General features: G+C 44.5%; 1 protein-coding gene across 4 annotated transcripts in view; it reads right to left on the bottom strand.

The window, feature by feature from the left end:
* MAX (MYC associated factor X) overlaps positions 1 to 23,809 on the bottom strand; it is a 24,435-nt gene continuing 626 nt past the window's right edge. Inside the window, exons 2-6 of one of the 4 annotated variants that reach the window (XR_825828.1) lie at positions 23,334 to 23,360; positions 15,925 to 16,032; positions 2,759 to 2,882; positions 2,185 to 2,285; positions 1 to 1,515 (exon numbers count right to left, since the gene is read on the bottom strand). Coding sequence is in view for 2 of the 4 variants with exons in the window: in XM_010846756.1 (XP_010845058.1) it covers positions 1,328 to 1,515; positions 2,759 to 2,882; positions 15,925 to 16,032; positions 23,334 to 23,360 (447 nt within the window). In the remaining 2 variants the exon portion in view is untranslated. The remainder of the gene's footprint in view (positions 1,516 to 2,184; positions 2,286 to 2,758; positions 2,883 to 15,924; positions 16,033 to 23,333; positions 23,361 to 23,809) is intronic. The other 3 variants (XR_825829.1, XM_010846756.1, XM_010846757.1) reach the window with 3 other exon arrangements.

Raw genomic sequence — 23,809 nt, 5'->3', positions numbered from 1 at the left:
AAGGATAAAATAAGTTTTTATTTATAGTCTTATAGTAAAGGGGAAAGCCTTAACTTGCAAGACAATTCTTCAGCAGTATGTACAACATACTTTTTATTTCCATGGAATGGAATCAAACACGGACTGAGACTACAGAGTATACACTAGAAATCAGCAAATGCCGGGAACAGAGTAGGAAAAAGACAAAGAAATGAGGCCTAAACACACAAAACCCTTCACTGGGATCTGCTGACCGCAGCCAGAACCAGGGCTGGATCACATAATGGGGACAGGTTCCAGGACAGTCGGAAGGGGAGGGGCGGGCGAGGGTGGGGAGGGGTCCGCACTGGGGTGCGGGTTTAGTACGAGGTGAACCGCTCTTGGTATTTACATACAAAATCAGTTGGCTCTATTTCTTAGAAATACACACGGAAAGAAAGGAAGATTTGATCATTACTTTATGAATCTGTCGCTTTGCAATACCGACATCATCATAGGGACAATTCACTCAGGTTCAAATTTCAGTAGCAGGAAATAAATATCAAAACATCATCACTGGCCCTCAATACAAAACCTCTACTCCACCCAATGCCCCCTCCTCGGCCCACCCACCCCTTCCACCCCCTGGCGACTCCCGCTCCATGCTGCCGTCCCCTCACACCACACAAGCGCCACACGGCCTCCCTAAGGCTAGCTGAGAGAAGCAGGAGAGAAACAGGCCGAGACTCTGTGCTGCAAATCTGTCCCCACTTCCTCTTATACCACAAACTTCTCCAAGGATCTGGTCTTTCAATAGGAGCGATAAATAGCCTTTTAGGGGGGGAAAAATCCTTAAAAAGAAGGGGGAATAATTCTGATTACTCCAAACTGGTCATCTTCTGAAAGTAGAGCAGTCCACAGATTCACAAAGTCTATCAAACAGAGGTGAGGATGGCCCGGAAGGAGAGGCCTGGGTGGGGCAGGAGTCCCCCGGGCACGTGCCCAGCGGGGCTGGAGGAGCTGGTGGGTGGTCAGGACACCATGTGCTCAGAGGTCTGGCCGGCCGTCTGTCCTCCACAGAGAAAGCTGCCAAGTTGGGGTGTTTTGGTTTAAAAATTCCTGGTGGGGACAGGGAATCCCTGAAGGGAAACGTTAAAAAAAAAAAAAAAGTGGAAATAGGGAAGGAGAACGAGAGCTGTTGTCCAAGAGCTTCTACGTAAAAATAAAATTTTAAAAAAAAAATGAGAAAGAGAAAAAAAAAAACCCAAGAGTCTCTTAAATGGTTCTGAGGGTTCTAAAGATGAACTGAAAGGAGGATAAGACGACGGAGGAGACAGACAGTTTTTATTGCTGGCCTGCCCCGCAGAGCTTAGCTGGCCTCCATCCGGAGCTTCTTCCTGCTTTGGGGCTCTTCAGGCTCCGACTCCGAGCTGGAGTCCGAGCCCCCATCGAAGGCAGAGATGGTGCTGCCCTTGGCGTTGGTGTAGAGGCTGCTGTCTGAGGAGGGGTAGTTGGTCTGCAGTTGGGCACTCGACCTCGCCTTCTCCAGTGCACGGACTGAAAGGCAACCAAGCGAGCGGGTTACAGCCTTCTGGAGACTGGGGAGGAACTGAGTCTTGGGTTGGGGTCCAGCCTGTTCTTCCGAAGGGCATGCTGGCCCCCGAGGCTCAGGGTGGCTCATAAGTAACTCCCTTCTGGTGGCTGGTCCACCTGCACACTTCATTTCCCTTCACCTTTCTCAGCCAGACACGAGTGCTCAGTGGATATGGCCAGCCACTCTGCAATGCCACCCAACCCTAAAGAGAAGGCGTGTGAGGTCACCATCCTGCCGTGGAAGCCCAGTACAGAGAGAGAACACGAGCTCCCTGTGGGACCCAGCAGTGCAGTAACAGCACAGCTGGCCGGGCAATGCCTGGCTCCACAAGGGTGTGAGGGTCACACATTAGCAGGGAAGGATGACAGAAGACGTACCAGCCAAAGAAAAGTTTTGGCTTAGCTCTCACGTACAAGATCCACTTGGAAAGACAAGCTGGACACTTGGAAGCAAGTCACCAATACACAGAGTACCTGGGTTTTCCAACACGGAGCCCCTACATGCAGGCTGCTCGGCCCGATAACCAACCCACTGCCGCCTCCCGCTGCCCATCCCTCGGTTCAGCTCGTCTTGAGCCTGGAAGGTCAACCCATTTATTTTGGTTTAGTTTATTTTATTTGAGATGTTCTAACCCAGATGGTTACTTGCATTTCCTTTTACTTGCATCTTCCATGAGGGAGGAAGAGAAGTGAATTCCCCAGGAACAAAGAACTTGATCAGCTCTCGCTTTCCCCTGTGGTTGTAGGAAAAGGCGGGTGTGAGCATTGGAGAACAGCATGGGCCTGGCCCATGGGCTGCCCTGAGTGGACTACTGTTGACATGGGGAGCGCTCACTGTCCCTGAACACCTGGAGTCTCTGGCTCTTACACAGCACACTCCAATCCAAGGACCTCGCAGCTCTTTTGAGGCACCCGAGGCCAGCTGCAATCCCTACTACCAGTGAAACACCTGAGCCCCAAGAAGGGGAGAGCGAGCAGGTCAGAAAAAAGTCTCCAGATGTCTAAGCCTTAGACTCCACTGTTCCCTCACCGAGGGCTCAGGTCCTTCCTCAGGATGGCTACACTCAACTACAGGCCCAAGCAGCAGGGCTGCAGCTGCTCAGGAGCATGGCTCCGTCACTGATTCTGACTCTGCAGGCCCCGGCACGAGGCCCTGACCTGGCTGGCGCACAGCAGGGCCAGCTGCCCCACGAGCTCCACTGCTCACCTTGCTGCTCCAGGAGAGCATTCTGCCGCTTGAGGTCATCAATATCTTGCTGGTGTGTGTGGTTTTTCCTTCGCATATACTGGATATACTCTGTGGCTTTGTCTAGGATTTGGGCCCGGGATGCCTGTTGCAATATGAGAAAAAGCAGAGGGGACAAAATAAAGACCTAGTCCATGCAGCAAGGAACCACTCCTTTCAGCAAAGGCCACATGAGGGGACAGAAGTAGGAGGGGAAGGGCACGAAGCGCTAAGTGCTGTCGAGAATCTTCTTTATGCCGGTCAAGGCACCAGCTGCTTTCCACACCTTACCTCACTGGCACTTTGAGAGATGGTTCCATAGGAACCCGAGTCTCTGAGAAGTTTACTGGTTTATTCAAAATCACCAGCGAAAGAGTGTAGAGCCTGGAATCAAACTCAGGTCTGTCTCAATCCTGAACTTGTTTCCCAGCCAGCCCCTTTGTTTCTTTAGGTTGCTTTCATGTCTTCGGCCAGGCTGTTCTGAAAAAATTAAAATACTACTTAACTGAGAGCTAAGGTCACTCACTCTCTGCTGGGCCTGGCTATAGGCAGCTGGTCCAGAAAGACAAGATCAAGATCTCAGCTGAAGCTGGCTCAGGATGGCGATGGGTACAAAGGTTTTCATCAAGGTCCAAGATTTCAGACAAGTGCTCAGACCGTTGTTAACTAGTTCCAACTAAGCCATGTGACCGAGTCATTATTTCAACCTCTCTGGCTAAAGAGACGTTTGTGAAAGCTGTCAGAGCTTGATGTCAACACAGGAAGGGCATGAGATTGGGCCATTTCAGGAAGCAACCACACCTTTACCATGGCTGAGGGTAGCCTAGGCACTGCCCTGTCAGAGGAGCAAGTTAATGAGCTAATAAAATGGATGTCAGGTTACTTGGCCCCTGGAGGTCAAACTTGTCTGGGAGATTCCCTGGAGGGTTGCAAACATGGCCTGAGTTACTCAGGACCAAGCACTCAACAGACGGAACTGGCAGAATGGTACAAGGCCCAGAGAACTGAAGCCCAAGACAAGCTAGTCTAGTAGTTGAATCCGGCAGTCATGCCACTGAGGCTCCTGAGCAGGAGCAAAGCTTCTTAAATGGCAAAGAAAACAGCCACACTCGGGCGAGCAAAACTATACCCGCTTGTAGTAAACCCTGACAATCGCCAACTCATAGACTCCAGCACGGCTGGGTATCAGAGAGGTTTGGAAGACCTAGGTTTATTCACCAGTTCTCACAAGTACTAGAGTCTCCAGGCTTTCCTCTTATGGCATCCTTAAGGCAATTTCCTCAAAAGGAAATTGTTCATATTCAACCATTTTTATCTGGTGTGAATTATGTGTGGGGCACAGAGCAGACACTGTGGGGAAACAAAATGTATTAGTCATGGCCTCTTTGCCCAGATGCTTGCTTACTATCTAGTTGAGGAGATAAACATATCTATATACAGACAAATCACAGGGCAGTACCAACAAGTGTAACTTGAGTGGTACAGATTACAAAGGCCACGGGAAAGACGGCTTTTGGCCGGGGTGGTCACCTTATGTGTGCCAGGAATTAGCCTTGGCTCTGCACACACAGGCCCCCATCTGAACCAGTGGGTCAGGGTGGGTTAGACTGAGGCGGAATTTGTGGGAAAGGGTTGCTCCGGGCGAGGAGAACAGCGTAGGCAAGGGCATGAGGGTGGAGACAAGACCAGGTCTCTGTCTTCAGTTGAGTAAGTCAGCTGATGGAGAGAGAGTGAGGGCACCTACCAGTGGGGGGTGGGGGGCGGGGCGTGCAGCTCTCCTTACAAGGCCACTTCAGAGGCTGTGTCCCATTTCTGCCAAAGGAGACTTATTAGGGTTATTTACTGGGTGATAAAATGGGGGGGAAAAGGGCACATATTTAGAAGGGACTAATTAAAATACCCTGTCTCTCTGGATGCTAGAGAGGGCATTAAGAACACGTATAGTCAGATAGGTGGCAGGATGGGCAGAAGAGTTTAGGAATCCAGCAGACAGCTGCCTCCGGAGCCCTGTCCCTAATGTGCTCTTGGGACCGCAGACACAGTCTTTCTCGCGGGGCTATTTCTTATCTGACGAGACACTCTCTGACCCCACTGAGCCTTCCAAATTCTATGCATTCCATCACTGATCTAATTGCTATGCATATTTATATCACAGCCTCTCTTTAAATTTGCCATTTTTTTCCCCGACTAACTGTTGCTCCCAGAATGCAACATTAACCTTATTTAACTCCTCATTCATCTCTAGCACAAGGGAAAAAAGCAAAATCTCTGAACAGGAGAGCACTTACAAATGCTTAGTGATGATTTTTAACAAATGACCACACTGAGTAGCAGCCTGAACGCTACCACTTTCTTCTTCACACGTTCATACATGAAATCACAAGGTGTTCATACATGAAATCACAAGGTGTTCATACATGAAATCACAAGGTGTTCATACAAGAAATCACGAAGTGAAATGTGAGCCCTGAGCATAGCGCAACAAACCAAAGAGAAAGATGCCATGAGAGACGGAAGTCTTTCTACCTCGGGGCAGTTTCTGGATTAAAATACAATTCATAGCTGCTCAGAAAACGGAATGTATTGGGATCAAGAGGTCTCCATTGAAGGAGAGACTGGAATTAACCCAGCACCCTCTAGAATGCTAATAAGCACCGCCCTTCTTCCATACCTGCCCCTTGCTAAGCAGAAGTACCCAAGCCACTTGAGGTTGTCCCTGATGCCCCCATTAGCAAGTCCAAAAGCATGGTTCAGTTAACTTTATTTTGCCTTCTCCAGTGTTCTCAATAAGAAGTAAAATCACACAAGAAAAAATCTGAAGTACAAATGACAGAATTCCCCCAAATTTACAAGTGCATGAAGTCCAGGAAGAAAAAGCAAAAGGTTGAAGGTAGAACAGGACAGACTCATTGAAAACCCCCTCTCTACAAACCAACCCCCCAGTTTAACAAACCATGAAAGATCATGTGACCAGCCACAGGGGGAAGGTGTGGGCAGGACCTTGCCTTTATGAGTTTATACTGTGAACAGTAAACATGAAGCCTGCAAGAATCCTGGGCCTCATGGCCTGGACTATGGAGTGGCCCCGGGCTTTCGGTTTCTGTTTTCTAAACGGTGCCCAGTTGCTGAGTCGGCAATCTTCAAGTGCGTGTTCCTGAGCAGATAACACTGGTAGGATCAACATGTCCACAGATCAACTGTTGCCTTTGGGTATCCAGGAAGGCTCTGAATGAATAAGCTTTCCTGCTAGTTTTTACAATTAGAAGGCACTAATTCTTATTCTGCCTTTCTCAGCAGACACAGAACCCTTCAATGGTCTGGACAGTCCCAGCACAGGAGGGTATGTGGCCGTGGGACCGAAGCAGCACTCGGCCTTCTGGATAGCTGTGTGAGTTAATGCACAGCAACTGAGGCTTCTCTTTCCCTCTCGGAGCCACGCGAAAGGACACTGGACACCCTTGCCAGATGGTGTTCCAGAGCCACAGCTGCACACAGCAGTATCAATGAGGAGGATAATGGCAGCGTCTGAGGACTTACACAATGCCAGGCACCCTCACACAACCTTCTGATGTGTTCAGTTCAGTTGCTGAGTCGTGACCAACGTTTTGTAACCCCACGGACTACAGCATGCCAGGCCTCCCTGTCCATCACCAACTCCCAGAGTTGACTCAAACTCATGTTCATTGAGTCGGTGATCCCATCCATCTCATCCTCTGTCGTCCCCTTCTCTTCCCACCTTCAATCTTTGCCAGCATTAGGGTCTTTTCAAATGAGTCAGTTCTTCGCATCAGGTGGACAAAGTACTGGAGCTTCAGCTTCAACATCGGTCTTTCCAATGAATATTCAGGACTGATTTCCTTTAGGATGGACTGGTTGGATCTTCTTGCAGTCCAAGGGACTCTCAAGAGTCTTCTCCAACACCACAGTTTAAAAGCATCAATTCTTCGGCGCTCAGCTTTCTTTATAGTCCTACTCTCACATCCATACATGACCACTGGAAAAACCATAGCCTTGACTAGATGGACCTTTGTTGTGTTAGTTCTGATGTGTTAGTTCCTCTATTTTACACGTGAGGAGACTGAGGCACAGAGTTGTAACTTGCCTGATGTTAAATAACCAGTAGGTAATATAGTCAAAAGATTTGAATCCAGGACACCCTTATTTTGGGACCAGAGAGGAGGCTGTGGAACTAAGGAAGAAGGTCAATGAAATTTGGAGAATCAGAGCAGGAAGACAAGGACTACAAAAGAATCGCCCAATTTGTCTATAAAGGTATCAATGAAGAGCCTGGTGAGGGTGGTTTCCTTGAAGAAGTGAGTTTAGGTAAATCATCTTCACATAGGTCATTGGGTGCAAAAGTGACTAGAAGCTGAAGCAAAGGTGAAGACTGGTTTTTACAATGAGGTTGAAAAAGTAAGAAATGGAAAAAAAAAGTAGTGTATAATAATAGCAGCATAGAAAGAAGATTGTTTTTCTTTTTCTTTGAGAGGCAAATGAAACCCAAAGAGTCTCTTAGCAGAGAAGAAGCAAATACAGAGGAAAAGCCAGAAGATGCAAGCTAGCTTGAAGAGAACTTTGTGAACTCGGGCCACGGCTGAGAGGAGATGTGGGCTCCCCACACTGCTCTGGCTTTATCACCTAAGAGGAGAAACCTAAAATGGATAGTGGAGGCAACCCAGCGTGGCTCAGGAGCCCCGTGGTTCTTGCCTTCTCCTGCTCGTCTGCAGCTGCTTGCCTGTTTGCATCTGTGCCCAGAGCAGCAAGGAGTGGAGAAAAGGGCCACCCCAGCCTCCAAAGGCACCCACTTGAACAGAACTCTGCTTGGGAACAGAGTACACTCACCTTGTGTGCTGCAGCAAGAATCAACTACATATTTCACCAGAGGCCCCAAACCCAAGAGTCTGATTCTAATCTGTACCTTTTAAAGGTCCCAAATGATTCTTGAAGTACTTAACACTGATGTTTAGAATGACACCCATGATTATGAAATCCCAGTTAAGGCAGTGGCTCTCAAAACTTTTCATATAGGGCTAGAGTCCCATACATTTCTGGAGCTGTACATCTTTGTGTCTCTGCACCAGCCCAAGTTGCTTTAGAAAGCAGGTGGGGAAAGGTGAGGAAGAGAAGAGTAGTACTAGACTATCAGCAACAAAAACATCACTGCTGTCCCCTAGGGTCTTAATGTTGATCTGAGAAATTGTCATCTTTGCTGAATTTACCATTTTTTTCCTCCTGTCAAAATCAGATCCTACCGGGCTGATGCAACGGTTGCCCTGTCCTAAGAACCAAAACCCCATATCCTGGGGAATGAAGAACTACTGGCTGACTTATCAACTGACATGTTTTATTTTTCACTAATTAAAGAAAATAAAACCATTATTTTCTGAAAACTGCACAAACTTTTACACATGGTAAAGAAAGGGAGGGCTAGGGCAAAGCTGGTATACATTTTCAACTGATTAAGCCATTTTCTGGAAACAAAAATTAAACACACAATAAATTTGGGTCTGCAGTAAACTAGTTCATTCCAAAATGGAACCACTATCAGTGCCAACAAGGGAGGCTAGAAGGCTGTGGGGTCAGAACCAGCACAGCCATGTGGCTCCTCCAAGGCCTCCTGTGCCAGCCCCTCCTAGCCCAAGGGACCATGTTCTTGATTACTAGAGGAGGCAAAGGTATCGCACCCCATAAAGGACCTAGTTAAAGCTGGGAGCCATTCATCTGTTTAAGGGTCAACACAAGTCACATTTCAAACCCTGTATTCTTTTATCTTGGGCCCTTGGTAGTTTGAAATGAAGGTGTGACACTGTCCCATCCAACTTTGATCACGTGGGACAGGAACACAGGGCTCCTCCAAAGAGGAAATACAACTAGTAAATAAACATGTGGAAAAGGACTTACTCTCACAGGCAACAGACAAAACACAACATTAATTACTATCTTTGGCTTACTAAATTAGTCACCCCCTTCAAAAACAAAAACAAAAACAAAAAACTCCAGTGATGGCAAAATGGGTACTCTCAAAACAATACTGAAAGACTAATCTTTAGAATTTACTTGGAAATGAAAAGAAAGAACACATGAAAACTACCCTCCTGGAAAGCACTCTGCAACATACAGCAAAAAATCAGGTGTTTTACCACTAGACAAGTTGGGTTGTTGAACCCAACTTGTAGGAAGCTATTTTGTGGAAATAGCCACATGCACCAGGATGTGCACCACTACATTACTTGTTGAGTTAAAAAACTGGAGGAAGCCTAAATGGTCCAAAGAACATGCCTGATGTCTACATATGAACATTCTACCACTTGGGGAAAGGACATGTTATGCGAAAGCAACAAACTACAGCATTTACCCATGTGAAGTATGCATACGAAAAGAGCAGGAGCAGACCATTTTACTCCTGCTTCTGAGACTCCATCAGTAAACACATAGATTTAATAACAGCAGCTTTAGAGAGAGAGAGGGAAAAGGAGCCAGTTTTGTTTGACATCCACTTGGAGATGTCAAATTTCGGTCATATTAAAATGGGGTATGGGATGGGGAGAGTGTATCTCTGAACTGCACTGTCTGGTACAAGAGCCACTAGCCATGTGTGGCTAATGAGTACTGAAATGTGACTAGACTGTACTGAGAAGTGCTATAAGTATAAAACATACTGGATTATAAAACAGTGCAAGAAAATAATACAAAATCCCATTAGTAATTCTTAACATATTGATTACATACGGAAGTAATACTTATTTTTGTGTCGTGTTACTTGCTTAGTCCTATCTGACTCTTTGTGACCCCATGGACTGTAGCCCGCCAGGCTCCCTCTGTCCATGAAATTGGTGGTATTGGTTTCCAGGCCAGAATACATTCCCTTCTCCAGGGGATCTTCCCAACCGAGGGACTGAACCTGGGTCTCCTGCATTACAGACAGATTCTTTAATGTTTGAGCCACCCAGGAAGCATAAATAAAACATACTATTAAAATTAATTTCATCTGGTATTTTTTGTTTTTTTACTTTGTCAACTAGAAAATTTAGTTGTATTTAAACTAAATTGTATTTCAAATGTATTTGTGGCTCACATTGAACTTTCACTGGACACCACTTATCTTAGAATCTTAGAATAAAGCAAAGGTTGTAGTTTTATTATAGGAATGGAAGGGCTGTTCCTTTTCTTCTCATTTTCCCAAAGTTTTTTGCAATTTTATTAGAGGGGAAAAAAGAAAAAGAAATGCTAGAGGGAAGGCCTAGTAACCAATTCCTATCCTTTCAAGTCGCTGAGTTTCATGGCTCTATAGTCTTCTCCACGTAGTGAGCCCTCTAGCACTGTGTAGCACAGACTTCCAGAAGGATGGACAAAGTTCCTGCCCTCAGGGAGTGCACCCTCCAGTTAGGTGATAAGATTGTTACACAAAAAAAGGGAAGAGAGGAGAGACCCATGAAGATCCACTGGGGTGTCAGGGACCATGATACCCAGGGTTCTCAAGGTGCTGAGGCATTTGATGTGGGCCGTGACAACGGACAGGTGGAGACTGACTGGCATGGAGAAACGCAGGAAGGCACAAGAGCAGGAAACGCAGGGAGCTGGGGAGTCCTGGAAGTGGGTCTCCTCATTGTGAAACCCCAATGTCATCCAGGTGGTGGGGCTGGAGTTGGGACCTTGGTGGAAGGAAAGATTTCAGATAAACCTGAGGATCACATTCCTGCACAGAGGAGGGGGTGCACTGCTCCACAGCAAGGGAAGCAGCAGAAAAAGCAGGAGGGCAAGTTGGGAACCTTATTTAGAGAACATGAATACCAGTCCCTACCTCGATGGGCACTGAGAAACCCTTGGAGGCTTCACAGGGGAGAAGTATGAAGTCAGATACAAACTGTATATTTACAGTTACTGGGCCCAGAGCTTAAGGGAGATCTGGGCAATGCTGGACAACAACTTAAGACGTAGACATTTTAAGAAGGAATGCCCAGGTTGGAGTCTGGTCAGATACTAACTGATGGGTAAGCAGGTGAAATGGGCAGGGCTGTGGTTTACGTTTCACTTAAAAGACAATCTTTTCAGCAGCCCAGATGTGATGTAGAAATAGTGCTGCTAAATGAACTGCCTGCCTCAAAGGGCATCCACCAGAGTGAGCCCCTCCCAATGGAACAAGGCCAGGTGGAGAGGGGCTTCCTTCAGTTAATAAACACTCACTCTGCTTCCTACTGTGTGCCAGGCTCCAAGGGAAGAAATATGACTAAAGATATTCTCCCTGCCTTCAGTACTTACTACGGTGAAGTATGGGAGATGGGTAGACAGCCATTAAGTAACTACACAAACACATGTACAGGTACACCTGGGATAAGTGCCTGGGCCACAGGGCCGAGTGAGTTTAACAGGGATACTGACCTTCAGCTGTAGGAACTGTTAGGTTTCCTGGTATAAGGGAGCTATTTGATTTCAACATTTACCTGTTAAGGACACTGGGCTTTAATGAAGATGAAACAAATTAGCTCCGTGTTTTGACCTCTTACTTGATGTTCAGCATGTTATTATTGTTGTTACGTATAATCCTCTCCCCTAACAAGAGAGCTAGACGCTCAAGAGTAGACACCATGTATTAACCTCTACGACGCTCATTGTAAACACATGAGCACAACCACGCTGGCTGTGCTGTCAGAGCTGAGCAAGCTCACTGCTTCCTCTGGTGCTCGCTCCTCAGCTCCATTCTGGGGACCTACCACGAGCCGGAGTCTGTGACAGGAGCTGGCAGAGGCAGTGCCTTCATAGTCTCACCCAAATAGAAGGGACTCTGACTCACTGCCTAGAAGAACTCTCAATTGTTGAGCAGAAGAAACACTGTTTTCCTTTATTTTCATCTTAGGTTATAATCTCTTTTTAACATAGCTCTATCCAAAAAGGAGAAATCCAGAGCACCACTACCTAAGAGAGCAATGAAGTATGATAAACAGGCATTTACGAAGAGACTTAGAAGATGAGAAATTACTATAAACCACCGTTTAGCTACACATGGCAATGCTGAAACAGACCCTTGTATCACTAAAGTCAACCATCCCAAGCAGACACTGTGATTGGAAGCAATCTCTCTGGTGCAGGGACTGGGGCTAACTTATTGGGGGTGGGGGCAGATAACTCTGCCCCCATGAAAGGCAAACTGACACGCTCACCACCAGGTTTACCATTCCCCACCCAAACACACACAACAGGGTAAGCTCAGAGCCAGCAAGCCTTTGGGCAACATTCCCTAGGACCCAACTAAGGACCCTTAAAACAAAGAATAATTCTGTTCAAGAACAGTAGTGTCTTCCTTTGCAAAATGGGGTCACAGTTGTTTCTGCCCTTGTTTCATTAATCCTGGTGGCTCAGATGGTAAAGTGTCTGCCTGCAATCACAATGCGGGAGACCTAGGTTTGATTCCTGGGTCAGGAAGATCCCCTGGAGAAGGGATTGGCAACCCACTCCAGCACTCTTGCCTAGAAAATCCCAAGGACGGAGGAACCTGGTAGGCTACAGTCCATGGGGTCGCAGAGAGTTGGACACGACTGAGCGACTTCACTTTCACTCACTTTCCTTCCTCTGGTTGACTGGCTTATAGTTCTAATTCCATTCTATCTTTCCTGTGGGCTCCAAGTCCAGCTGAAAAACTATGGGAAACAAGACTCAAGCAACAGGAGCTCAAGAGGCCACTTGCAAACAATTCGATCTATGGCAAAACCCAAACAGACTGCCAACTATAATCATCTATTTCTCAGAGCAGCAATGCAGACCCAGACAAATTTATAAACTTCAGTGACGCTTAACTCTGCACTTCAGTGTTGCCTACATATGCTACTTCAGGGGAGAACGTTTGTAGTAACCCTAGTATGACACACTGCCAAGATACTGGCCCTATCCAGGGGAAGCTCCCAATATGAAGACAAGGTATGAGAATTTAAGGAAATTTCTTTAAAATATTCTAAAGCTGTTTATCCCCAGGGTGTGATAGAAAGACTAACTCGGCAATCGGCAGTCCTGAGTTCCAGTCCCTGTCTAGCTATGGACTAGAATCATGATCTTGAGCCTGCTCCCTCATCTCTCATATGTAACAATGGCAGGAGCTAGCAGCAGTAATTGTCCAATTTTGACAGTGTAATACTCACCTCAGAGAACTACTATGCAGACTTCATCTTATATTGCAATACAGGTATTAGTTAATACTGACATTTTATTTAAGCAAAAGGTGAACATCTTATAGTAAAATATAGGAAACAAAGGATAGGGTTTGGGTCTCACATTTAAAGCTGTTTTTTTTGGGGGGGGCTGTTTTTTAGTATAAGTATCCCCCATTCTTGGTTAGGATCCAATTCAATCAGTATTAGCTTCCCTTTAAAAGACAAAAGGCTTAGAACAGGTAGGCCAAATCGTCCTAATACTGAGAGAGAAGTCACCTGGAACATACAGATGCACAAATCAAGGAGACGGGGGGCCTCCCTTCAAAAAAACTGATCTAAGCACCCCCACAACTCTCAGAGCAAAATTACCATTTCAGGATTATTTACATAATGTCAGAACCTTGACTGCTGCAATCCAAATCAAGAATTAGCCAATTTCCTTTGGTTCGAATACCACTTTAAAAAAAAAAAAATTGCAACATTTAGTGAAAACTCGGAAGTCTGAGGGACCAGAGTATTCTGTGAGACTCAGCACAGCACCTGTGAACAGTGTCAGCAGACAAGGAAAATAATAGATTGTGAAACTTAGTGGCAAAGGGCTGGGGTTCAACCAGAGGTAACAGCCACTTCCTTTATTCATGCTCAACATGAACATCTGGACCAGAACCCACAGAAGCACCTGAAATTGGGAAGGAACCTGGCAGACTGCCACTGGTGCTCCGTTCATCTGCTCAAAGAAACCTGGCTCCAACCACTCCTCTCCCCTACTCCTGCTACTTTGCTGACTTCATCTCCTGCCACTATCCCTTCACTCACTCCATTCTGGCCACACCAGCCTCTGTCTCCTTGAGAGGCCCAGGAACGCTCCCAGGCTCCCGCCCCTGGGCTATTCCACTTGCCTCCCCTGGCGTGGAATGCGCATCACCAGACAGATGCATGGCTGAAGTCTGTTGCCTTGCAAGTGTGTGTTTTTTTGGTCTGCTCCAATGAAACCTGCAACCCTTCTTTCCTTGTTTAATTTTCTCAATAGCACTTATCTGACATAATACGTATATATATTTACTAGTGCGTTTTTACTATAAGTAATTACTAGTTCGTTTTCAATCTTTTCCTCACCAGATTAAGAGCTGCTTTCATCTGCTTTGTTCACTGCTGTATTCCTAGTATCTAAGACAATGCCTAGCATCCAGCAGATCCCCAGTATTTGTGAATGGAGTAGGTGAGTAAATGAATGGGTTCCAATGAACGACAACTATTTGTAAGGTTTGTAAGGTTACCAAATTCAAACTGTCAACTTCCTTGAAGAAATGAGACAACAGGATTATGGTAATGTGATTTTTAAGGACCTAAGGAAGAATGTTACAATAATGTAAAAAAGACTAGGTAAGAAAAAGGTAGAGTTGAGCTCTTAAGAACTGACCTCTCCCAAAGTGCTCTCAAACTTAAGAATCATCTGACTGCTAGTTATAAATACAGATCTCCAGTCCTACCTACCTCCAGAAAGACAGACTCAGTAGTGATTCTGAGGCAGATGGTCTACAAGCCATTTCTTGGGATATACTGTCCTGGTACCACTCGTTAGATGTGAGACTTAGAAAAAGGTAGCTCTTGTCTGTTTACTTCATCAAAGCCATTTTAATTGATATCATGGCACATGAATACGTCAATAGTTCAGGTAAGCACAAGAGATAATCCCTTGCATGTGTGTACTCTGACTAACAGGGTGAGCCTCTCTCCCATCATAAAGATCTCCTGTGGTGCTCTGACAGTGTTGTACCCAGGAATGCTGTTATTCCAGGTAAGCACCTTGGACCAAGGCCATCAAGCCCAGTCCACACTAAGTGCGCCTAACCCACGGCGAATTCTGCTTTTGCAATACTAGGTATCTACATGGCCTGTTTTATGCTTTTCATCAAGGTCAGACCCACCTCATGCTTCACAGTCACACCTCAGATAAGGTATACAGCACATGGCTTACCAGAGTGGCAGTATAAATAAAATGAAACTATCATGGCAACCACTTTCACTGGCCCAAGTTTAATTCTGGATAACCAAGCAAACCTAAAACTCCTACCACAGAGCTAAATCTGGAGAGCCGTTCAAAGCACACCTGAGAGCAATGGTTTTTCTTAACATGGTTGCTTCTTGAAACACTGCATTATTGAACCAACAAAACAACCAGACAGACAGACAAATTAAAAAAAAGGTCCTCCTCCAAATTTGCCACTTACACCACTGAACAGCTGCCGAGAGCAGCCAGTTATATTGTGTCAAGGATGGAGATAACTGTGCAAACACATATTTTCTCCAAATTTCAAGGACTGACCCTAACCTATAGGCTTTTTAGTCAAAGCTTTAGACTTTGTTTTTCAAACGGAGAAACAGTTGGTGCCTACCTCTCCAGGGAAAACAGTTTCTGGAAGGCCACCAATGGGGTAGAGGGATGGGGGAAGAAGAGTGGTTATTTTTCTCTTTCATTTTGTGTGAACATGTCTCTTTACTCAAATTCACATTTAAAATGCTCTCTATATATATGCCTTTGGAATAATAACTACTCTTAGACTGGGAGATCACTGGTGTCCAGATTGGTTTACATACATTCCTGGGAGGTTTCATTTAAAATAAGTACCACTTTGAACCATACGAAAGGAATTCCCATGGAGGTCCAGAGAATCATTGACCTCAGAAATCCTTAGCATTATCCCAAACTACTGTATGCTTGTTATAATGATTTCTTGAATGAGTAATTATATGTAATATTAATTTTAAAAGATAGCTCCTACTGATGTCTTAACAAGCAGCTCCATTACATCTGACACTGTTTGTTAAGGATGAACTAGAGAGTAGGTAAGGTGTGTGATGACTCCCTGAAGAATCAAAGATGAAGGAAACCATGTCACCCAAATATCCCAGACTCCATTTCTTTCTGGAAAGGTGAGCACCCTGCTAAGCCCCACAGCGTGTTCTAACCTAGTGGTGGCTCATCAGCTTTCTCAATAAACTCACCTTCTCTCCTTGGAGTGAGGGGACCGAGTCCCGCAAACTGTGAAAGCTGTCTTTGATGTGGTCCCTGCGTTTTCGTTCCAGTGCATTATGATGAGCCCGTTTGTCAGCCTGGAAGAAGGGAAAACAGCAAATTAGCAGTGGCGCTCCTCCTGCGTGCACAGCTGAGTGGGTACAGCCTGGAAGAATATGCTGTCAGCGCAGTCCCAGGTGACTGGACTGGGAAGGATTTGTCGAGGTGGGCAGTTAGGAGTCTCCAGAATTAGGCTCTGCTGAAGGGGGAGAAAGGGGTGAGCAAGGCTTGCAACAGGAACATCCAAAGTAGCTCGATGCATCCAGCTCATGCATAAGTAAAATAAAAGTTATTCATGGGGACAAAGTGTGACTCTCCTGGAACATCAGTTTTCTCCCACAACTTACTTATGTGACACAACAGCCGCCAGTCCCACGGCTAGGAGGTGGCCAGGGAAAGGCTGCAGTGGGCCCCTTCATAAGAGGTGATCACCCCCACTGTAAGAGATTCCCTTGGCGGGGACCCAGGAAAAGAGTCAGGCCACTAGTACAGTGCTTCTTTCATGTGAAAACATCACCGTGAGTCTGCTCTGGTCTCCACCTTGCTAAAGGGTACTAGTTTTAAGACCTGCTTGCCAAATCATATATGAGAAACTAAAACCTCTGGAAAACCCAGATGCATGAATCTGAGATCACCATGACAAAGCTGATATAGATGCCAACTGCATTCTGAGCTCCTATTTTTTTTTAAAAGTGCATCCAAGTGCTATTCTGCCAAGGCCTTCCCTTCACAGGGTGCCAGAAAGGTAGTTCTTAGACAGCAAACCTTCTGACACTCACATACTCTGAATACATTTCTTCAGGCACCTGTGGCAGGTCATGCTTATTTGGCAGTAGCTAAATACCCACAGACAAAAGCCCTTATCCTGTCCTGCTTAGAATTAGGAAGAACAATCAGCTGAGAGGGACAAAGACAGCCAACAAATCAGGGATGGCAAAACACACTGGCTTCAGATGAAGACAGTGCGGGTGAACGCTGCAAGGGAGTTTCGGCAGACCCCCATCACAGGGGCAGTCCCGCCAATGGAGCTCAAGTGCTGACTTAACCTAAAGCAGGAACGTCACATCTGCACTTCGGGAATTAGTGGAAATATTGTACTCTGAGAACTTACCCCCAGTACACGAGGCTGCACTGAGCTAACCTAAAGAGGAAGTCTGGACATAGGAAGTTCAGGTAGCTTTAACCTACCCAGACACAGAACCCTCAATTTTAAAAATGAAGCAACAGGAGTGAACACCTAGGCTTAGCACAAGAAAGCCTCAAATGAATCTTTGTACTAGACAAGATGTTCAGATAAAAGTCTATAAAGAGTTACGGGAATGAAAGGACTTGAAATTCTAGTATCTAATCCTAAAAGTCTGAGTCATGACAGAGGAAGAAGAGGCTGGGAGCAGCTGTGGTAATTTTAGTCACTTCCTGGTCTCTCAAGCACAGCACCTCACCTACAGCTCTGTTGAACAGGACACACGGTTCCCATCACAGCCACGGTTCTCCATGGCATAGCGCTCGTTTTTAGGGCAGATGCCTGGAACACAGCTAAAGCTCTCCTAATCTTACGTCTGGACTCTGTAAAAATGAGTGTCTGCTGAACTTCAGCGATAACGTGGAATTTACAGGGAAACTGAGGGAATGACCAGATCACCTGAAGCTAGAAGGTATCATACAGCATTAGAGCAACAAAATTGCAGGTACCTTCTGTCAGCTATATGGATAGCTTGAAGGAATTAAACATATTTAAGTACCTAGTCCTCTTCTAACTTACCATTCCCTCTAGTCATCTATTGATAAGGTAATTAAGTTGGGCTGGTTCTTAGACTAAAAACTTCAGAGTGCTGAGAGATGGCATTTGGCATTTATCTGTCTCCCCTGTGTTTGCTACACACTCCCTAGGATGGTTTATTTACATGCAAATTAATTGTCCAGCTTTGGTATCCAGCAGCAGCTCAAGATACTCCTGTCTACTAAATCACCCTGATTCCTGGCCTTCCTCCCAGCTTAAGAGCTGTGCACAGAAGCAGTGACACCAGTTACCCACAATCCTTCTTGTTGATACAAATAAAATTCTAATTGTCTGTTTTCTTTCTGGGAGAGCCCTGCAAATCTCAAATGGCTAGAATCAAGTTGGACTTGGTTTCACTCAGGCCTGCACTAGAAGGGTGGAGCTAAGTATAATCTAACACCAAAATCATCCCCACAATGCATTACCCCCTTCCCATTCACTGAGCCCTGAAAGGACTCAAATGGACAAGTCTTTCGGTTAGAGGACTGTAAGTGAACTTGGCTGTGGACCATCAGCAGAAATCTTGGCTTCTCATCTGGGGAGCCAGCCAACTTTGAGAAGTTGGCTCAACAAGGAAAGGCAGCAGTCCACTGCCTGGTAGAAAGCCTGGCCTGGGGACCGCTGTTCTCAAAGCAGTGGATGCAATTTCTGTGGTGGTTCCAGGCCCCATTTAACCAGCAGAAGAGTGGAATCTTAGACCAATCCCTGCTGCCATGTCCATCCCCAAGCTGCTCCACTTAACCAGAGGCCATTTTAAAGCTCTCTGTGACAATGTCAATGATGTATTTTTTCTTCTTCTCAAGCCTCATTTGAAAGAGCAAGTTAAAAACATGCAGAACTAACATGCCTAATTCCAGGCAACTCTGATTAAATAATACCTCTAGTGGCTTGAAAGACCATATGAAAAACCTTTATACAAGACTGAGAATTCTGTTTGGGAAACAATTTCCAAATGTCTAGCCGGATGAATTCCTCTCCCCCGCAATTCACCCAAATGGAGGGCCAATTGCCAGGCTTATCACTGCTTGTTAACTATCTTCACTTGCTGGCAACCCTTTTTGAAAGGGCCAAGATTTCAGAACTGAGAATGAAAAACTGGGTGAAGATTCCCAGTATAAGGCATCTGAGATCCTTCCACAAACGCAAAACTAATTAAGAAAAAAAATGGGGGGGGTGGTGGGAAAGGGCCAAACAATTGTGTGTCTTGAACAAATAAAGCTCAACTCAGATGAGCCAGCTCTCTCTTACCTATACTGAGGAAGATGTCTGATAATGAAAACAGGTGCTACCAGACAAATTCTAGAAGATAAAAGAGGCATTCTTGGGCTGTACAGCAGTCCCCCAAATACCTCCCCTATACATCCTACAGGAGCAGTGGCTGGATGCTGTCACTCTTTAAGCAAGCTGGATTTGCAGTTTCTGCCAGACAAGCCCTCCTTCAGGGCATCCCAGGCTAACAGAAACACTAAAGGGCCGTGTGATACTGAAGAGTGGCCCACAGATGCTCAACAGGAACTCCAACACCAAATCGATTCCAGCTTTGACATCTCTGCCAAGGTTTTTATTCAGTCTCTCAGTATTATTTCCCCCAAACTTTCCATACTGGCAGCCAGAACACGAGTCTTCACCTACAATTTGTCCATCTCTGACACTAACAAGCATGTGTTATCTTAAGTGTTGTTAAATGTTGAAGGCAAACATTATTTCCTTAGCCAAGAAGTTGCTAAACTGGCAGCAGGTCATTCAAGCTAAGGAAAGCTGTTCAAAACTGAGGGATTTTTAAAAATTATTTTCTTCCAACTTACTGCATAGAGACTACATCTTCCTTTGAGGCATTACATCAGACAGCAGCATTATTTCCCACAAGTTCTAGGGAGGCAAATCGCATGGGGAAATGAATGTTCTATTATGCAAGGATGCCTAAGGTTCTCCAGAGTAATGCCATCTCTTGCAGATTACCTGACACCTAATTCTGTCTATAAGGGGAATCTTCTCGAATCAATATAGAAAACTCCCACCATATACGGGATTAAGAGTTGCTCTGTAAACATTTACTGCCTTTAAGAAATTTAAAGGTTATATTTTAGAAGGAAGATAGTGTTTCTTATGATTACTTAATAAGGTATTCTTATTAAACACTAATGATGGAAATACATAGGCTCAAAATTCTCATCAGAAAAGATCTATTTACTATTTCTGATGGGAAGTAGATAGGATAAATAAAACTGAACTTCTAAGCAACTTAATTCACTTTAATCAACATGAAAACTGCAACATGAAACTATGGGCAGCTTGGATGAGAAACTCACTAAGGTCCTTAATAGGAGATATAAATGGCAACTTCCCAACACCTCTCCGGCTTGAAGCCAACTGCCTGGTATACGTTTTTAATATCCAATACATATGTGTGTTTTCCAGGCTACTCAAAAAAATCACTTGGTGCCTTAAAAAACTTGGGAAACATATATATAAATATGCCATCATTCTATAGCCATTTTCCTTGATCAACGATGTTACTATTACTGGCATCTTGGAAAACGACTTATAAGTAAGATCACCCTTCCATAAGTATTTTTAGGAACCAAACTTGGCATCCACATCAGTGTGAACACTCTAAGCCGACACAAAGTACATGTATCATGTAGCATTAGGGTAAAAGGCACTGATTTCCTGACTAAATTTCAATCTCAAAGGTGACTAACCAAGCTCATTCCCCTCTGAATACATTGCATATCATAAAAAAACAAAGGGCTCTGAGAGGTTAAAAATATTTCATACCAGAAAGGTCCAGAAATCTGTTTCTAACCACCCCCCAGATAGGTACGCTGTAACTGAAACATGTGCAGCTGTCACGAAGAATAAGCTGAAAAAGACCGTGGGTTTCTAACACACTAACCCTAGCCCTGTGTTTCTCATACACTTTCATTCCTTCAAAAAAAAAAAAAAAACAAACCCCAAACAGAAAAAAAACAAGTATACCCTGCATGAAATATCCCTGCCCCAGAAAACTCGTGAAATGCAAATTTTTTCCTCCAAAGAATAATAAAAATAAGACAGTATCAGTGACATTCTGAGATACAGTGAATTTACTAATAAAAATTATTGTTTGGGATTACTTTAACAAATCTTATTGGTCACTGGAGAAGTTGTTTCCGTTTGCACTGAGGCAACAATAAAAAATACTCGTCAAGTCAGTCAAGTCAGTTTCACTTTCTGTTACTTCAAGCCTCTGTTCTTGCTGACTATCCAACATTTCTTATGCAGTAAAGCCGTAGCTATTATAGTTACGTTATAAAACATGAATGAATTTCTCTTTCTGTATTAGGACCCACAGGACCTTTTCAAAATAACTTCTTAAAAGTTCTTCTGTAGTCCTAAATATTTGGTTGTTCACAGTCCATATTCTTTTCTGAACTAAGGCAAAGCTTAATAGTTTCCCCCCAAATTAAAAAAATGTATATCTATACTAAATGTCAGGAGAAAGACAGACATAGTCACACCCAGAAAAAAATAAAATCCTTTTAACCCTATGTATTCACAATAATTGCTTGATATGCTATAAAATTTGTCTACTGCTTCTTCTCTCTATGCCAGTGTGATTATCTTACAACAGATAACATTTAAACATCTCAGCAAGTAGATGTGTCAAATTAAAAACAAAGGGTCAAACCCACTCCCTCTGCCCACCCTCCAAAATCAAAGGGAAAATCCTAAGTACCTTAACATCAAACTTCAAATATCTAGACAAAACAACGAGATTAGCACTCTAGGAGAGTGGAAACATTTTAATAATTTAATAAAACAATTTACATCAACAGCCATGTGCATGGATATTTTGAAAAGCAGAAAGCTCTCAGGAACTATACACCAAAATTTCATAAAGAAAATTTTTCTCACAGTGGAAAGCTGATATAATTTCAATTTAAATAATAATTCTTCAAAGGAAGCCCAAACAACCCCTATTCTCCAATTCTGTTCAAGCCCTAGGGCAGATTTTATAACTGGAGACTTGGAGGAAAACAGACCAGATTTCAAACATGAAATTCCATGTTTACATTATTAAGGATAATAGTAACTGAATAAAAGGAATTTAATTTTCCAATGTATGTAGAGATATTAAGTATCAAACAATACTGCAAATATTCAAAGTATTGTCTTCAAATACTCCAAGGAAAAATAAATTCTTCTTTACTGACTATTTGGAACAACTGCACTGTTGGATTTTTACAGAAACATCAGCTCTCAACAAGTACACTTTTTCTCAATACCTAACTGCTTTGACAACCTCAGAATTGAGCAGGTACAAGAGGGCTTGCTTTTACTCTGTGATAAATTCTTTGACCAGAGGTCTCTAAGTGGCATCCTTGAAATTCTAACAAGCCCCTAAACAACTTGATTGTCTCACACATCATTTTAAAAATCAGAAAAATAACATAAAAGTCTGGATTTTTAATCTTTCTTCCAAAACAGGAAGATAAGACAACACTCAGCCTGATTCTCACGTAACAACCCACTGGACTACAGTGGCTGCCTTTTCAGAAGACGCATGTGTTCTTTAGTCCCCCAGTTCTCACCTCTGCTCTCTACTTCATTCCTGACTATCTCACTGCCTGGATCCTCTGGAAGCATCTAAATTTGGGGGCTCCATTCTATCCACTCCCTACTGCTCCCATCTGTCAAATGTTAGACAGCATGATTTACTTATTTCTCTTCCTCCCTGATTATGATTTATTTGTACCTATTTTTTCCTTCTATTCATGGAACACCCATAGTACTGTCTCAAGGACACGAGATTAGTGTCTATCTTAAATCCACAGAATCATCTACTGAGAAGATTTATAACAAAACTTTAAGAAATTACTGACAACACTGTATAGTCTCAACCATCACCTCTTAGCAAACCTCTCTCTGCAATGCCACTTTTCTTCAGCAATTCTTTTATTGCCTTTATACTGCTCCTTCAACTAAAATATAGTCAGACCACAATAAGCTGCTGAATGTGATACGTTCAGATTCAACCTTTGGCTCCTCTACATTCCCAATGTCTGCATTAGAATAACACCAGATTGTGAGAGATTCCATAGGTCTACAGCAGTCACATGACTTTTGGTTAAAGGTGATTACTGCATGTGGCTTCAACTTCACACAGCCATGGTTTAGAACCTACTTCTTCCTAAGTAAATCTGACCACTTTTCCCTGAAGTAATACTACAACTTACTTTAGCATGATGCACTTCTCATTTCCCACTTATATAGTGACAACTAGAGCCCCCATCTGAAAACTACGGAAGGATTAATTTCCTTGCATACAACTTCTCTCACTCACCTACATTCACGGAAACTTATCACCTGAGACTCCAAAATTATGAGATTCGCAAACCACCCTCCCCCCACCCCCACCACCTAGAACCCCAGAGCAAGGCCCCACCTCACCTTAGCGGTTAACAGGTGAGTTTACTACAACATTAAAAGTAATAGAACAATCTCTTTTTCTCTCCGACCCCAAAAAGGACTAGAATTGAACGGAAATGAAAATGAAATGGAGAGTAGGAGACGTACCGCAGATTGAAACCTCGGTTGCTCTTCCTGGAATAAGAGAGAAAAAAAAATAGAAAATATAGAAGTTATTTTTACACTTCACATTCAATAATAAGAAAGAAAATGCCGGCGTCAGAGGAAGCGGCGGGTGGGGAGTCAGCCCTACCCACCCCCCCTTCCCCATCCTACGCCCCCATCCCCCCTAGCGGGATCGGGTAGCGGGGCAGGGGGGTCTCGAGCGCCGCCCCTCCTTCCGGGATCCGACCCGGGACAGAAGGGGATCCAGAGCACTGTCTCCTCTCCTCGTACCCAGCTCATGGCAATGTGGGCACTTCCAATCCCTCTCCGCCCTCCTTCATTCCCCAGGATCCGCGGGTCACGGGAGCAGGGGGTCGCGCGCGGACGGGGCATGGTCCTAAGCGCAGTCCCCTTTCCCCAGGACCCGGACAATGGGATCCCCGGCGCACCCGGTCCCTGTCCCCCGGATCCTGAACGGA

The sequence above is a fragment of the Bison bison genome, unplaced genomic scaffold, assembly GCF_000754665.1.
Source record: "Bison bison bison isolate TAMUID 2011002044 unplaced genomic scaffold, Bison_UMD1.0 scf7180017864239, whole genome shotgun sequence".
Lineage (NCBI taxonomy): Eukaryota > Metazoa > Chordata > Mammalia > Artiodactyla > Bovidae > Bison > Bison bison.
The sequence above is the reverse complement of the archived record's forward strand: the minus strand, read 5'-3'. Positions and strand labels throughout refer to the sequence as shown.